Raw genomic sequence first — 16,534 nt, forward strand, 5'->3', positions numbered from 1 at the left:
CCCAATAGGTTTTTGCATGCGCAAACGGGTTCGCACATATGAAAACAGATCGTACATCTGGCCCTTAGTATTTTATATTGAAGTAATAGCCCCCCTGTCGCATGTATTTCATTTGTTTTATAGCATCTCTCCTACCATTGTAGGATGTCAGAGCGCTTTACATAACACACATATAGAAACATTGAATCATACATGTAAATCAGTGTGTATATAAAATGTTTAAAGAGTGCTTGGTCTGGAAAAGCACAAACTCAGGATTCAGAACATAACACAGTGGCTAGCATTGACTTTAACATTAAAAATGTATTTCCACCCAAATATATATTTTTTGCAGCATCAGGATAATTAATAACTGGGGCAAAATATAAGTTACTAACTGGTACCATGCAGTTTGCAAGCAGCTCTTTGATAACAGTTTATAGGTCCCTCTGCTAGATTACGATTGTCACTTATAAAGTACACAGTAACAAAATAATCTGTGACAAAAGCAGTAACCACGAACCTAGGCATATAAAATACTGCTTTTTAGGATGCATGTTACACGTTCTTTGCAGTAGGCACATTAACCCTCTGTGCTACATTAGTTAAATCAAAGCTGCCACTGAACAAAATTCTCCTCACTCTCCAGCAGGTACATTAATCACTGGTATTCTCTTGACACTTTAATTGTTGCTGGAAAGCTGTTAATTATACAAGAAACGTTTCTGTGCTTTTAAAACTGTTGCCTACGGACCCCCTGGGAATGTGTCACGGACCCCTGGGGGTCCGCGGACCACAGTTTGGGAAACGCTGCCATAGACTATCCCCTCATCGTGTGGTGGTCTTTTCCTCCTTTGGAGATTCTACGATCCCGGGACGAGAAACATCGCGACGGACCAGCGCGGGGAAGGACACTTTCAGTGCTTGAACTTTTAGTAGAGTTATCAGCTACAAGTGTTAATGGCTTGACTTTTGATGGCATCCGTCTCATTTATGAATTGCATGTGCGCTCAAGGGTCTCGCTGGGGAGGGTCCGTGTACTGGTTCGGAAGGGTCAGGGTTAAGTTCATTACATCGGAATGATTTGGAACCACTGTTATTGGCGCCTGAATCGCAACTGTTTGAATGGTAAGGCTGGGCGGTGTATCACGGTACCCCCTGTGATCCTTTGTAGGAGTAGCTTGACATCCGTCCTTTGCTACAGGGGGGATCTGTGTTGGGCGGGGGGACTAAGGGGTCGGGAACATCGTATGACCATGCCCTCCTCCACTCTTCTTCTTCTTCTTCTTTCATTCCTCTCAATTATCGCTTGGCATTATGTTCAGTCGGGAGGTGATATCTGCCCAAAACTAATGGTTGTACCTTTGATGACTGGTCCAATTTTTTAGACTATGTATGTGTTTATCAGGGAAGAAATGTGCTTGATGAAAATGTAGATCTTTCTGCCTTCCTTTATTTGCGATGCTTGCACGGTTCAGACTACCACATTTTAAACCGAGGTGTTGAAAGAAGAGGCAAATTCTGAGGAGTCACCTAGAAATGCTCGGCTGGAGTCACCAGAGAAATGGCTACAGATGAGGACCATGCAGGCACTGGGGGATCTAATGTCAAGGATGAGGCCCTAGCTGACAAAAGGGAGCTTACAGCTTCTTGGCCACTGAAGAATGTGCCTCATGGGCAATTAAGTTTTCGGCACTATAGTTGATGGAAAGTCCAGGCGAAATGTAAATTATGACGGAGTAATTTGCATAATTTTGGGAATTCTGCAGTAAGTGAAAACCCTGATTTTCGACATGGCACAATTACGCTGCAATTTGTGCAAAGTTATAGCACAGGAACGCAGCGAACAACCAGAGCGTCAGTGTTTTTCATGTTATTTTAACGCAAAATGCAACCTTATATTTAAAAATTGATGGAAGGACACATTTTGCACTAAAATAAAGCGTTAAATGACATACATGTTGTGTATTTAGGTATAATATTTTACAATGTCCCTAACATTTGGTGTAATCACGCAAAAGTAAATTTCAAGGAGGTTGCGTAACCCTGAGTGGACAGTGGCAAATTACCCAGATTTACAAGGAAGCTGAGGGAATGAATGAACTGGAATTTCTGCCCTTTTGGAGACCGCAGGAAAGTGCTAATTTAAAATAGAGGGTAAATCCTCTGAGAATGCTTCTTTTGCCATTTTATATGCAGAAGAGTTTGTCTGGTCTCTCTTGTGTTGCGCTTTGGTGAGGCTGGAGGAGCTATGCGCAAGGATTCTCCTCTAACAAAGGCATCTTTAGATAAACAATTTACCTTCAGTAGCACAGATGCTTAAGCGGTCTCCCATAGGTATACTAAAAGCTTGCTCCTCCACAATTTGTGAATAATTTCGAGTACTTGAGGACTACGGGAAACAGCCAACAAAGAGGGTGAGGGTGTGAAGATATGGTCAGAAAATAAGGGAGGTAAGTGCTCCTTATCCCTTTCACTTCTAGATGTCTGTGAGAAACAGTAGTCTCTTATGTTTATTTAATTCATTTTAGAAAGAGATACGAATTTCAGTAGAGAACTTCTTAAAGATCTGCAAGACGCTTTAGACATATCCTTTACAGTAAAGTCAGAAGGCTCGGTCTCCCTCCCACTTACCGCCTTATGGTGCATTCTTCGATAGAGGTGCCAACGCAGGATTGTGATCCTTCCCCTGGCCCTAAAGGCATGACAGTTAATAAATGACATAGGACAGAGGTATATCTTGCAGGGATTAAAGCCTTTGTACTCTGATGGTAAAATTACCAGCCAAGTGGAAGGAAAATCAACAAAGTATTATTGGCTCATGTGGCACTGTATACAGTGGTTGACATGTCAACGTCGTGGTCTCCGAGCAGCACCACCTGGCACCAGTGACTAAGAATGGCTGACAAAATATTTTCAGATCCAGTCTGTGGCATAGGCTGGGGGCAATAGGAGATCTAAAATCCATTAGAAATACTCTTGCTGAAAAAATAGCATTAGACTCTCCCAATATTTCAAGGTTTCAGCCTAACATGTGCAGGAGATTTTTCAGTTCGGAGCCTTTTTCTACAGCCAATACTCTTTATCGGGCGATCAGTTTTTTCCCTTTTAAACCTGAAGAGGCATGTGGTCTAGAGGGTGCCTTTTAAAGAGATTTTCACATGATGTAGTATATATTCCACATAATCAAAATGCACCAAAACAACACAGTGTAGCTGGGAAACTGCTAGAGGGGTTGGAAACGTCCACAGAAAAGAAACCAAAAAAGCAAGACAAATCACAGACTTCTAGGAAGAAATGAGCTGTGTAGAAATCACTGAGTACACGATGTTCAGAAGAAATCTGGAGCCTCTAGAGTCAATGGAGTGTAGATCACATTCATCTCCTTGGCTGGAGTTTGGGTTCTTTTCACTCTATTCAGCGACTACATTCATTCTGTTCGGCTGCATCTCAGGCATGTCCGTTTAGTAGTGTACTGCTATATTGTAAACCACAGCGGGTCTCTGAACTGGACGAAAGGGAATGACTCAAGAATGTGAAGTAACAACGTGCAATGCTGGAGAATTCAGGTTTTTCAGGGACAGAGTTGCATTTTGATAAACTTTGTAGTGGTGCTTGCATGCCTTTGCTTTGATATACATTGCATACTTGTTAGCCATGTACATTTGCCTAGAGCTCCTGTAGGTAGAAGAGACACACAGGAATATTTCCTGATCAGTACAAACAAATTTTCTTTTGGAATGCAATACTTAGTTCCAAAACATTGAACACTGTGGAGTGTGGTTGAGTCCATGCTGAATCTGACTTAGCCATAACATGCTGCTCTCTTGTGTTAAAACTACCTGTGAAATTTTAAAGGAGCTAACCTAGAAAACATGCCTATGCTAGGTAGCAGATTATGAAGGTGGAATAAATTCCGTGCTAACACATCCTTTAGCATGAATGCAAAAGACTGCTTTGTTGATCTAGATCTTAGGAGCTTTTCCTGGAATGGTGGGGTTTTCAACTGACTGGTTGTGATTCAGAGCACAGACATCAGGTTATGGTGTCCAAAGCCTTATTTCCATAAGACTTCTTCAAAGGATTCAAGCAGTATGGCTTTTATGATGGTATCGCGTATTTCCTTTGTTGTATTGAATCCTGGTTTCGTTGGGCCTGGAACTATAAACCTTTCAACTGATATGGAATTTATCTATTGAATCATCTGTGGTGACACCAGGAGTGGTGAGAATTGGAGTTAAACAACTACAAGAGCTCATAATCTAAACAATACAGAACAAGACATATGAATTAAAATTAGTCAAAGAGATGAGCGGATGTGTGAAAACGATAGTGCAGGTCATCTAGTGAGGAGACAAAGGTGGGTAGTTCCTATAAGAACTTAAGATTACGTTTCAGGGGCAACCAATAAATGTTATGATAGCTCATGTAGTCCTCATAGGGAGACCTAAGATTTAAGGATGGCTGAATTCAGCCTCTGGCACAAGTTCAGTAAAGAACCCTGAGGGGTACTGTCATTGCAAAAGGGTACTGGTCTTTTGCACTCTTCTTTTTCAATTTTTTTAAAGTCCTTAATCCCATGCAATCAAGACGACAAAAACACCATCGAAAGAATGGCTTGAAATGGGGTACTGTAACGGGAATTAGAAGAACTCTTCTCTGTTAGGGAATGTTGATATGTCTGCCTACTGGTGAGAGGTGTTGATTTGTCTGGGCAACCAGGTGCAGCCACCCCAGATGACCAACTTCTATATATGTAATGAGACCCATTTAAGAAGTTGGACACAATCTTCAAATAAAGGCACTTGTCACTGGGATTATTGGCATTCCTATAAGATTTGGCCTGAGGTGGATATCAACCTCTGAGTTCTAAAGCTGTTCAGTGGGGATTTGAAGGAGCACCCAGTCTCACTGCTGCAATGTGCTTATTATGTAGCTACCACTGTAAAGTAGAACCAGAAACATTGTGACTGGAAACTTGCTGAATTGAGGTTTCAAGTAGGTGGTGGGTCGAAGGGTTTATCCTTCGAAAAGGTGATTCAAAGGCTTAAAAAAGGGGGAGGCAAACCTCACACAGTACTGAGGCATGAGGAAGTGGATTCCACACCAGGACCCACATTCCTCTTACTCCTATGCAATGTATAGCGTCCCATCACTGTTAAAGGTAATCTGCAACCTCAGACGGATCCCTGTGCATAATGGAGGCGGCATTCATCAAATAAGAATCGCTCAAAGAACACAGGAATTGTGAGGAAACCCCACCAAAGAGAAACTGCTGCACCATATACACTTCTTGAAATTAAATTTCCTGAATGGTTAATAGCGGTCTACCATTGTATTCTTACCACAGTTTTGCTACTACTGAGTAAACAGGACAACATGGAACCCTACAATAAATATTCAAATACATTTATTTAAAAAAAAACACCCTTTGCTTGGTGCTCCGTAAACAAGATAAGTACGATGGATTTTACAATTAAAATTAGGAGAAAAGGAAAATTCAGCATTCCATGTTGACATATGGATTGTGACAGGCTAATGGAGCATGCTGGAGACGGAGAAATAGTGCTTTATAAATTAATTTCAGAATAAGGACATACATACCATGCCCGGATTAATAACAATCATTCCTTTGTACTCCTCAGCATACTTTTGCCAATCAAGCTGATTCCACTGGAGCATGACAGCTAGTTCTTCCTCAGGAACGAGAGCTTTAGTACTGTTTAACAAGTAAAGTAAAACCTGGTGCATGGACAATACTTCTTTACCGCCATCTTAGAAACAAGAAACAAAGATACATTTTTAAAATTCAAAAGCTGATAACAATTTTGTACATAAACACCCAAGGCTCAAGATTACTACTTAAAAAATTACATATAAATAGTTCGGGTGACTTATGAAGTGGCGAAAGCTCAAAACTGGAAGGCACCAGGAAGTGAGCCATTTGTGAGGCAAATACCTTAAATAACACACAGACTTCTGACATTGGGAAGTTTCTGATTAAATGATCTAGATGGTTAATATTTAGAACAATTTAAGTTTAATTAAATAACAAGATACCATATGCTTAAGGCAGAATTTTTTGCTTGAGGAAAAACAAAATGAGTAATTGTTTTAAAAAAAAAAATCCCCTCACTCTTAACGACCAGTCTAGCTTTCGTCGCATAAAAAGCCCCAAATCCATTCTAACGTAAGCTTGCAATGAAGCATTACAATTCACAGAGGAGCATAGGCTGCCTCAATGCTATTGAACATTATTTTGATAACAAAGACAACCAGATTTCACGGAGCAGACTCTAAACAATTGAAGGTGATCGAGACAATGCTTGTTGATTTAAATTATTTCAAAGTGCATGTACATTATGAAATCTGACTGCTTCTTCTTGGCCACTTTATCTAGTTCTTGCATCGTCTCTCAAATCACAGCTTAATACCCATGCTCTTCAGTGTGTAAGAACCATCGCACTCTTGTTCATGAGACTCCAGATCAACAAATAAATGTTTGCTGTTGACACTCAGTTCTTCCTAGAAGACCACCAGTGTGGATCCATACTGACTAAACTCAACAGGAGTAAAAAAAAGTATTTTTGTCTCAATGGTTCAAAATGACTGTTCTATTTTCCAGCAACCTCCCATTGACTGATGGCATTAGTTGTTAGTGTGCTTCTTTACAAGCCAAGAAAGTCAGAAAGGGGAGTCACTATTGACTCTCCTTCCTCCCTAAATACACAAATCCTCATGGTCCTCTTTTTCTGAGTCTTAAAACTATTGTACTAAAATGGTTATCATTTAAACACCTGAAGGAGTAGGGAGTGGTAAAATATCTGTATTTATGTGGTGGTATGTGCTGTGTCTCTTAATACTGCACTCACTCGCACAGTTGTGTGACATGCTTCATCATAGAGCTGCTTCAAAACATCCCTGCGCAGCCAACACAGGGGGCAGAGCAATGGGGTAGGGGAAGACAAAAGACAAAACAGAAACAATTAGTGTCTAAATTGACTGGGATCACCGGAAGTGAAAGTACAGTGTAGGTTAAAACTAGCTTGGAGGTGTCGCTGTGGCTATACTTTATTCCTGGACCCTTCGGCCAGGGTTAAAAACGTGAAGGATGGTAGTGATTGGGAGATATTATGTGCTCCTTACTGCCAATTCGTCAACATGTTTCAGCCGTTAGTTTGTGCCCCTCGTTCAGGGTCGCGCCGGCCTTATTCAGGACTCAACCAGTCCCAGAGTAAGTATGTATATCTCACCTCGTTTTCCGAGATGAGGGGGTGTCAGAACGAGTAGTTCTGGCACCGAGGTATCCCCTAGAAAGTACTCTGTTGATGTACTAAATGGGAAAATGGGACAAGAAAACAAAAGGACAATGGGGTCACTAAAAAGGGGTTCCCCCTTGTGGGTCTGTGTTGTACAGTGACATAATGATGCATCAATTCACCACAACACAGGGTTGAATACCTAGATTGCACTCCTATATTTAGGAATCGAGCTATATTGCTTTCAAACAATTCAATTGTCCTACTTAAGGAGTAGGTGTAGATCAAAGATGAGTGTGCATCATAGTAAGCATCTATCCATCGAAACATAATGACACGTAGTGACTTGCCACTTACCGAGTCTACCCCTAACAATGCTAAAAATGGCGAGAGACCCCCTTTAGTCATACTCTGGGGAGAAAGTTAAAAAGAATAACAACTACATCGTCAAGGTTAATGGTAATCACATCATATTATATTGCTACCAAACCCAATAGTTGTATTCCCATGAGGTAGATTGAAAGGGCTATTGTCACTCGGGGTATAGTTACAGCCGCAGTGATATATTCGGATAGATAAGCGTAGCCATAGTGATCTGTGTTGGGTGTTAATGCACTGAACCCATTTGCTACAGACTGGTCATTATCTGCGGTATGTGCGAACTAGAAATTCTAAAAATACACTCATGCACAAGGTAGGGAGGGGAAGAGGTTCCTGGCCAGTCGAAAGGAGAAGACCCCTTAATGCCCAAGCGCCATTAACTCCACCAGTCACGGCCCCTGTATTAAAGTGCCCCAGACTCCTTACTACATCAAGGTGGGTGCTCCTCCTCTTGACCGCTCGTCTGCTCTCACCGTGTAGAACTGCTGGAGAGCTGCGAAGGCAGGCATGATATACTCGCCTAATGCATTTCCGGTCACGTGGCCACCATGATGATGCGCTCGTAGCCTACAGCCCTGCAGACCCACGGGACCTAGATGGGCAGTACATTTGCCCCGAGCCTGGCTGGCCTGTATTTGGGTGCATTTGAGAGAACTGTTATCTACCACCCTCAATGTCCATAGTCGGATAACATATGACTGTGGCGTTGTTATATTGACGATGTCTTGGTAATCTGGAAGGGAGATGCACAATGTCACCCAATTCCTTGACTGGCTCAACAATAGGAACACCCTGCTCCATTTCACATCCACAGTAACTAATACTGGGTTACAGTTTTCGGATCTAGTGATTGAACCCAAAGGAGATAAACTTCACATCAACATCTACCACAAACTGACTGATAAGAACTCACTGTTAGCATACAACTGTTTCCACCCTAAACCTCTAAGCGACAACCTACCTGTGGGACAATTCTTTAGATTAAGGCTGAACTTTACTGAGAGAACTACTTTCAAGGAAGAGGAAGCACTCCTCACGAGAAAACTCACCCAAAGGGGCTATCCTGAGCACATGATTGCTAGAGCCAGGAAAAGAGCTACAAACGCGAATAGGGAGAACCTTTTGGAAAAGACCAGTAGACCACTAACAGAAAAACCAGTAGTGTCACCACCTTCAATACGACCTCTCACCAAATCAAGCAAGCGGTACTGAAACACTGGTGCATACCGAATTCCAATGGTATGAACTTAGAAAAGACTATTTTCCTTTAAGAGGAGCGCAAATCTGAAAGACATCTTGGTGCACAGCAGACCAACTACACTTCAACAAAGGAGGACCGGGACACCAGGGGGGACTCCCTTCCCTTCAAGGGCACTGACGTTGTGGGTCACCTCACTAACAAAGAAAATAGATGTGGGACTTAACTATCCATGGGAACAGAGGTCGCACACTATCTGCAACTCCGATTTTGTGATCAACCAGATTACTAGAACCTGTCACAAACAATATGTGGGTATGACCAGTAGGCCGGTTAAGACACGTATTCTGGAGCACCGCAGCACAATATGGTGTTTGAAATCCAACACTTCAGCTCACAGCCCACTACTTAGAGAAACACCACACCATTGATGATTTGACATGAACGATAATGGAGAAACCCAGTTTGAACGCAGCTGCAGGACAGAGAACAAGAGCCCTCCTGCTGAGAGAGCAGAAATGGGTATATTGTTTGGAAATTCACCTGGTGGGTCTCAACGATGACATCCCTTGGCATACCCTGAATAGGTAGATGTCCACCCAACACATAGACCCTGGAGATATCTCGTATCAATGTTAGACCCTCCTCCACACCATTTGAACCACTCAACTGAGCTCATGACAGGGAGCCTCTACAATGAAGGAGGCCCCCTGATTATGGCCCACACTATGATCTTTAATACATTAGCACATGATAGGCGAGCTAACTTCACAGTTCCACATGTGTTTTGTGACCGCCCTGCATGATGAAAGACCCTCATCCGTTGGGCGCTGCGAACACACTTGGGCCGAATATGGGCTGGGACACGCTTGTTATGGGCGACAGGCAAACCGTTTTGTTCAAAAGAATTCTGGATGCGGACAAACAAATTCTCCCACAAGTGTAGAAAAAGTGAGGGTCCTTTGCGCTATCTGGGCAGGGTTTAGTTTTTTGCTGACAATGAGACGCGCAAATACCCACACGCTATTACCCCCGCCTTCAAATGAGTTCACTGGTGTAAGACCAATGGTTTTCCCTAAGTGAGCAGAAAAGTAGGACTCCATTCTGCTGCGTTGTTTTGGGAGCTATCAATATTGCCAAGAACACAGGACTCGCACATTTCCACGTCTTCAACAGGAACGGGAATAGATTTTTGGTGCATACCTTACACAGGACCAAAATTGTTTTCCATGGTAACGGGACGCGCAGGGCCTGCCGTAGGCTACATAAGGGTCATCACGACGACCACTTGACCAGAAATGCAGTAGGCGAGCTGGGATCCATGGCGAGTATATCATGCCTGCCTTTGCAGCTCTCCCGCAAATCTACACTGCGAGAGCAGATGAGCGGGCAAGAGGATGAGCACCCACCTTGATGTAGTAATGAGTCGAGGGCACTTTAATACACGGGCCGTGATGGGGGGAGTTACTGGCGCTTGGGCACTGAGGGGACTTCGCGCTGCGACTGGCCAGGGACCTCTACCCCTCCCTACCTTGTGCATGGGCATAGTTTTAGAATTTCTAGTTCGCACCTACCGCATATAATCATCAGGCTGCAGCAAATGGTTTCAGAGCATTAACACTCATCAGAGATCACCATGGCTATGCTTATCTCTCAGAATATATCACTGCGGCTGTAACTATACCCTGAGTGGCACTAGCCCTTTCAAACTACCGCATGGGAATACGACTATTGTGCTTGGTACCAATATAATATGATATGAATACCATAAACCTTAACGATGGTGTTGTTCTTTTTACCTTCCTCCCCCAGAGTGTGACTACAGGGGGTCTCTCGCCATTTTTAGCATTGTTAGGAGTAAACTTGGTAAGTGACAAGTCACTATGTGTACTTATGTTTTATTGGATAGATGTGCACTATGGTGGACACGCATCTTTGATCTACACCTACTCCTTGAGTAGGACAATTAATTTGTTTGAAAGCAATATAGCTTGATTCCTAAATATAGGAGTCCAATCTGGGTATTCAACCCTGTATTGTGGTGGATTGCGTCGTTTTGTGGTGACCCCGTTGTCCTTTTGTTTTCTTGTCCCCTTTTTCCTATATAGAACATCGACAGAGTACTTTCTAGGGGATACCTCGGTGCCAGAACAACAAGTTCTGACACCCCTCATCTCGGAAAACGAGGTGAGATATATACATACAAACTCTGGGACCGGTTGAGTAATGAAGACGGCCGTTGTGACCCTGAACGAGGGGCACAAACTAATGGCTGAAACATGTAGACTATTTGGCAGTAAGGAGGGGTGTAAGGTGCACATTATATCTCACAATCACCACCATCCTTCACGTTTGTAGGTCTTGCCTGCGCATGCGCTGCATAGGAGGAGATCTCTTGGAATCGGTTTGCTTTTAGGCCAAAAACGTGCACGCATTGCTTTCAATGGCAACATGTGCACGTTTGGCGATTCCCTTACAGTAGCGAGCTTTGGCGACATCTGTTTGCAATAAACTTTCAAAAAGATGGAGCCCCCGCAAGGGAAATGCTTTCACTTTTGCCGCCACTTGTTCTATTCTTATTTCCGTTCAGGGTAATTAAGGATTCAAAGATATAAGTGACATACAGCCAAGGGGCTGTTATTGATAAATAAAAATAATAACAAATCTCTAAATCTAAATTCTTTTCCGAATGTCCCGCTGAAAAAGATTCAACACTTTCAGATTTGCAGCAATACTCAATATACATTACTCCCGTACACAGCATATCGATTCATGTGGCCCTCTGATGCGTGTGAACAATGGAGATACACCAGAAAAAAATGCTGTACCCAGTGGCGAAGGCAAGTTTGAGGGTTTTGGTGACCTTAACCTCTTAGGTGCTGCGCCTATTCCAACGGCCGACGGCACCACTACCTCAGGAGTGCTGCCGTCGGCCGTTGGACGTTCGAACCTCACCTGCACAATGGAACGTTCAGCACTGGAGCTGGATGTTCCATAGCTGCTAAGGTGTTAAAAAAACAAGTATTGGCATAGCCAATAGGTCTCGCCTTTGGGACCTTATGAGTGTTTAGTTAACAAGCACAATATTCTTGGTGCAACAACATAAAGTGTTGCATGGCTAAACACTTATAAGGTCCCAAAGGCAAGACCTATTGGCTATGCCAATGCTTGGTAACCCTGGCCGGAGGGTCCAGGAATAAAGTATAGGCACAGTGACACCTACGAGCTAGTTTTAACCTACACTGCACTTTCACTTCTGGTGATCCCAGTCACTTTAGACACCAATTGTTTCTGTGCTGTCTTTGGTCTTCCGTACCCTATTGCTCCACCCCAGGCATTGGCTGCCCAGGAGTGTTTTGAAGCAGCCCTCTGATAAAGCATGTCACACAACTGTGTGAGTGAGGGAAGTATTAAGACCCAGCATGTGACACTATATATATATACAGATATTTTACCACTCCCCACTCCTTCAGGTGTTTAAAAGTATTGACTGGGGGTCCGGAGTAGGAGTCCGTTAACGTCACCCCTACTCTTCTATGTGAATAACTAAAATAGTTCTCCACATCCTCACAATGCCTTGCAAAATCATCATTATCTTTAATGTCCAAGGTGTATTTGACTACTGCAATAGCCTGTACAAAGGATTGCCAGAATCTACCATCACCAAACTTCAGCTTAAAAAAAAACCACAGAGCCTATACAATCTTCTGAAGTTTCAATGAAGCTCACATTCTGCCAGGCCTCAAATTATGTCAGAGAAAACCCAGGAGAGAACACTTCGACTTAAAATACCTCCATTCTTCCCATAAACCAATCTACAGCTATGGACAAACCCATGCGAACAACAAATGGCCTACCACCTCAGCTAACTTTTGTTTATCACAACAGCTCATATCAAGCCTACATAATGTATAGCTCAATTCCCCCTCCAACATATACAAACACCTCTAACATTCTAATAGCTTCACCACCATACTGCTGAACAATGATCTTCTGAAGGTAGTTCAAGACTCACCTCTATAATAAATCTTGCTAACTTCTATTCCATGATGGCCCCACTTCAAGTACCAAAATGCTTCCTTCAGATGACATGTTGGTGCCATATAAGAGATGAATAGAAAATATGTTTCTCTGCCCTCCGAAGACAAGCTTCCACAAATGTTTATTACAGCCACTGAAACTGTGAATGATACTTGCCTTACCCACTGATGGGTAGAAATCGAGTAAGATAATATGTACATTTAGTATGAAGTGATCAGCACTAGGCTTTCAATTGGCATCTTAATGTTCGATCCCCCTACTGCCCCCACCTGAGTAACTAGAACTCGGACCGTTTCTCACATTAGGCCTGACTAAGTTAATACTAAAACAATACATTCCAATTATGTAATATATTGATTATGCAGCTGAATAATAAAAAAGTTACAAAATATTTATATTCATAAAATAATTTTCGAAGCAATGTAGCAATCATTTACATGGTGATGGATATCCATGTTGACCTTTGAGTGCAGAATACTTCTATTTGTACAGTGTCTTTGAGTGGAGGGGTATTCGTATAAGCACAGTGAAAATGGCGATTCTGTTTTTTATAGTAGCACATACTATGCCAAAGTCAGATCACTGGGAGTACTTCTAGAAGGACTACATTTAGTTGTAAATTATGATTTTAACCAACAAACAAGATTCTATTTGAATCATGTGCCAGACTCTGACTACAAATGCAATTGCTTACCTGGAAGAGACCTCACAAAACGCGGCATAAAATGAAATTGTGGGCAAGTGGGATCTTCGTTTTCAAAAACAGGACCTGAAATAAGCATTTGTTGAAATATGTTCAAAAACTTAGAGCACGTGAATTATAACATGCATGCCACCATCAATTTATTTTCTTCCCAATGTTTTATTTATTTTTATTGCAAAACAAAAAAGGAGATCTCTCCAAACAATAGATAACAAGACATAAGTTGACCTATGTTCAGGTACATAAATACAATTGCGACCATAGTATTATCAAGAAGCATTGAAATAGTGAGCTCTTATTTATTGCACGTCTTCTGAAAGTGTGTAAGGAACGTCTAATGAATTGGTTGAATCAAAATAAGGGTGTGTATAATATATATATATATACATATATATATATATATATATATTCACTGAAAAAACCATAGGTTTCAGGGCGGTTATAGTTAGCTTGACATTTCACTCGTACAAAACCATTGAAATTCCTCCGTTATAGTTAGTTCTGTTAACTATAACTCGTGCGCCGCAATCCACTGCTGATGTCACATATTACAAACAAAACAGGTGATGGACCGAATGTGGATCAATGTCACACATTCATCCCAGTCCAAAGATCTGGGCCCAAATCCATCGTTTCTTTGCACTCCACACCACCCTGGGTTAGACAATGGCGATATGCAAATCAGCTCTGACCCTGTGCCCCATGGGAACAGTCCAGTCCGAACTACAAAAGCCATGTCCTTCCCAGAACGGAATCAAGCATCCGAGGACCGGACCGGTTTCGAGGTAACACCTCTCATCAGCCCAGCTAGCTTGACTCCAGTGGTGTGGAGTGCCTGGGACCCACGTCTGGGCATCCCCAGCGCACTTAGGGCGGCAATTGCAAACAAAACAGGTGATGGACCGACTGTGGATCAATGTCACACATTCATCCCAGTCCAAAGATCTGATGTCACATATTACATCATTCATGACATGGTCAGTGACATCACTGATATCACTGAAGACATCATCCTGTGAATGTGGTTTGGTTCGTTATTTAAATATGTATTATATATGTAGCAATCTGCATTGAAGAATGAGTGGATATATAAATATCTGGATGGAGGATTTAGTACTAGTGTTTACTTGACTAATTTATATGTCTCACTAAATATATTGGATAGTGACTAAACTGTGTGAATATCTATCACTTTTCAGTTGTTGTGTAAACTACTGCACCAGTTGGTTACTAGCTATGTGAAAGTCTATATTAGTTATTGATTAGTTAGCGGAGTATTTGTATGGGAGAGTGAATGTGTGTGCGGTTCGGTGGGGGTGTGTGTGACTGCCCAAAGATTTGTGAATAGTTGATTCAGTAGATATATGAGGTTAAGACTACATGTTATAACAGTTGTTTGGGTGAGTGAATATCTTTATGGGTGTGGTGATGAACAAATATATCTCTCAATGGTACATGTCCAACAAACTAGAAAAATAAAAGGCAGTGTATGTGACAGTTGTTGTATATAAATAAGTATACACAAGACTCAGTGCTTGTATAAGTGACTGTATGGATAACTGTATACTTGTAATAGTGATTTTACAGCACACTAAGTTTGAGTTACTATCTATATGAATAAATTAAGTGGTGTTTCTATAAGTGTGTAGCTGAGTAAATGCAAGTATGATCCATTGCTTGCATAAGTGAGTAGGATGACTGCATAAGTGAATAGGATGTAGGATGACTGCATAAGTGAATAGGATGTGTGCTGGTGTGTAATGTCGATATAGGTGTATAAGTATATTTGATAGTGTTTTATTGATCATTGGCAGCATGTATGAGTAAATCTATAGGTAACTGATTAGATGTGTGTGTAGATCTTGGAATCACTGAGTGAGTTTTTAGGAACTAGTATTGGTGTGTCAATGGATTAAAATATGGTACTCTGTATTTTACAGTGAGTGATGAAAGGATATATTAGTGTATCATGAGGTATCCGTCACGTGGATGATGTCATCAGTGATGTCATTTGAGATGCCATCAGTGATGTCACTGACCAGGTCATTAATGATGTAATATGTGACATCATCAGCAGTGGATTGCGGGCGCCCAAGTTATAGTTAGCAGAACTAACTATAATAGAGGAAATGTAATGATTTCGTACGCGTGAAATGTCCAGCTTACTATAACAGCCCTGAAACCTATGTTTTTTTCAGTGAATTTCTAAGATTTTTTAACTGCTAATTCCTAACTATAACAAGCCTGAAACCTATGTTTTTTTTCAGTGAATTTCGAAGGTTTTTTAAATGATAATTTTAAAAATTAATAATAGTTATATGTATTTTTTTATACTGATTTTCTACCATTTTTTAACTTTATTTTTTACATATTTTATTTTTTCAATTACATTATATATTTTTAATATAAATGGAAATAAAAATGTTTTTTAAAATATTGAAACTGAAATATTGTTTTTTTTGTTGAATGTATAAGTGCAGAACTATAAGTGTGTTGGTTAGTTAGGGGACTGCATGCATAGTGGATAGGGGTTTGAAGCAGTCCATGTGCTAAAGCCTGGCTCACTGCATGACTACTTGGGTACTGGCTGAATGAAGGAGAGTGCCTGGGTGAATTTATAATTGTTTGGGTTTTGGTGCAGTGACTGGGTCACTAGAGGAGTGCAAGGGGAGTGACTGGGGAATTGAAGGGGTTAAAGACAAGTGTGAAGGACTGCATGCATTGTGGATAGGGGTTCTAGCAGTTTATGTGCTAAGGCCTGGCTCACTGCATGAATACTAGAGTACTGCAAGGAGAGTGCCTGGGTGAATTTATAAGTGTAAGGGTTTTGGCGCAGTGAATGGATTAGTACATGATGCTGAATGGGTCACTATAGGAGTGCAAGGCTAACATTTACTGGTTTCACTTGGGAAAGGGTGGAGTTTTAGAAAATCAGCCAAACTACGAATTCCGATTTACTCACCTGTTATCAGG

At 41.6% G+C, this 16,534-nt stretch overlaps 1 protein-coding gene across 2 annotated transcripts in view; it reads right to left on the reverse strand.

Annotated features, from left to right (window-relative positions):
* The window catches only part of DROSHA (drosha ribonuclease III), a 692,102-nt gene that overhangs the window by 290,833 nt on the left and 384,735 nt on the right, over nucleotides 1–16,534 (reverse strand). For both annotated transcript variants that reach the window (XM_086965123.1, XM_086965122.1), the window contains exons 12-13: nucleotides 13,553–13,627; nucleotides 5,584–5,753 (exon numbers count right to left, since the gene is read on the reverse strand). In XM_086965123.1, coding sequence (XP_086821249.1) covers nucleotides 5,584–5,753; nucleotides 13,553–13,627 — 245 coding nt within the window. The remainder of the gene's footprint in view (nucleotides 1–5,583; nucleotides 5,754–13,552; nucleotides 13,628–16,534) is intronic.

Source organism: Lissotriton vulgaris, chromosome 4_1, assembly GCF_964263255.1.
Source record: "Lissotriton vulgaris chromosome 4_1, aLisVul1.2, whole genome shotgun sequence".
Lineage (NCBI taxonomy): Eukaryota > Metazoa > Chordata > Amphibia > Caudata > Salamandridae > Lissotriton > Lissotriton vulgaris.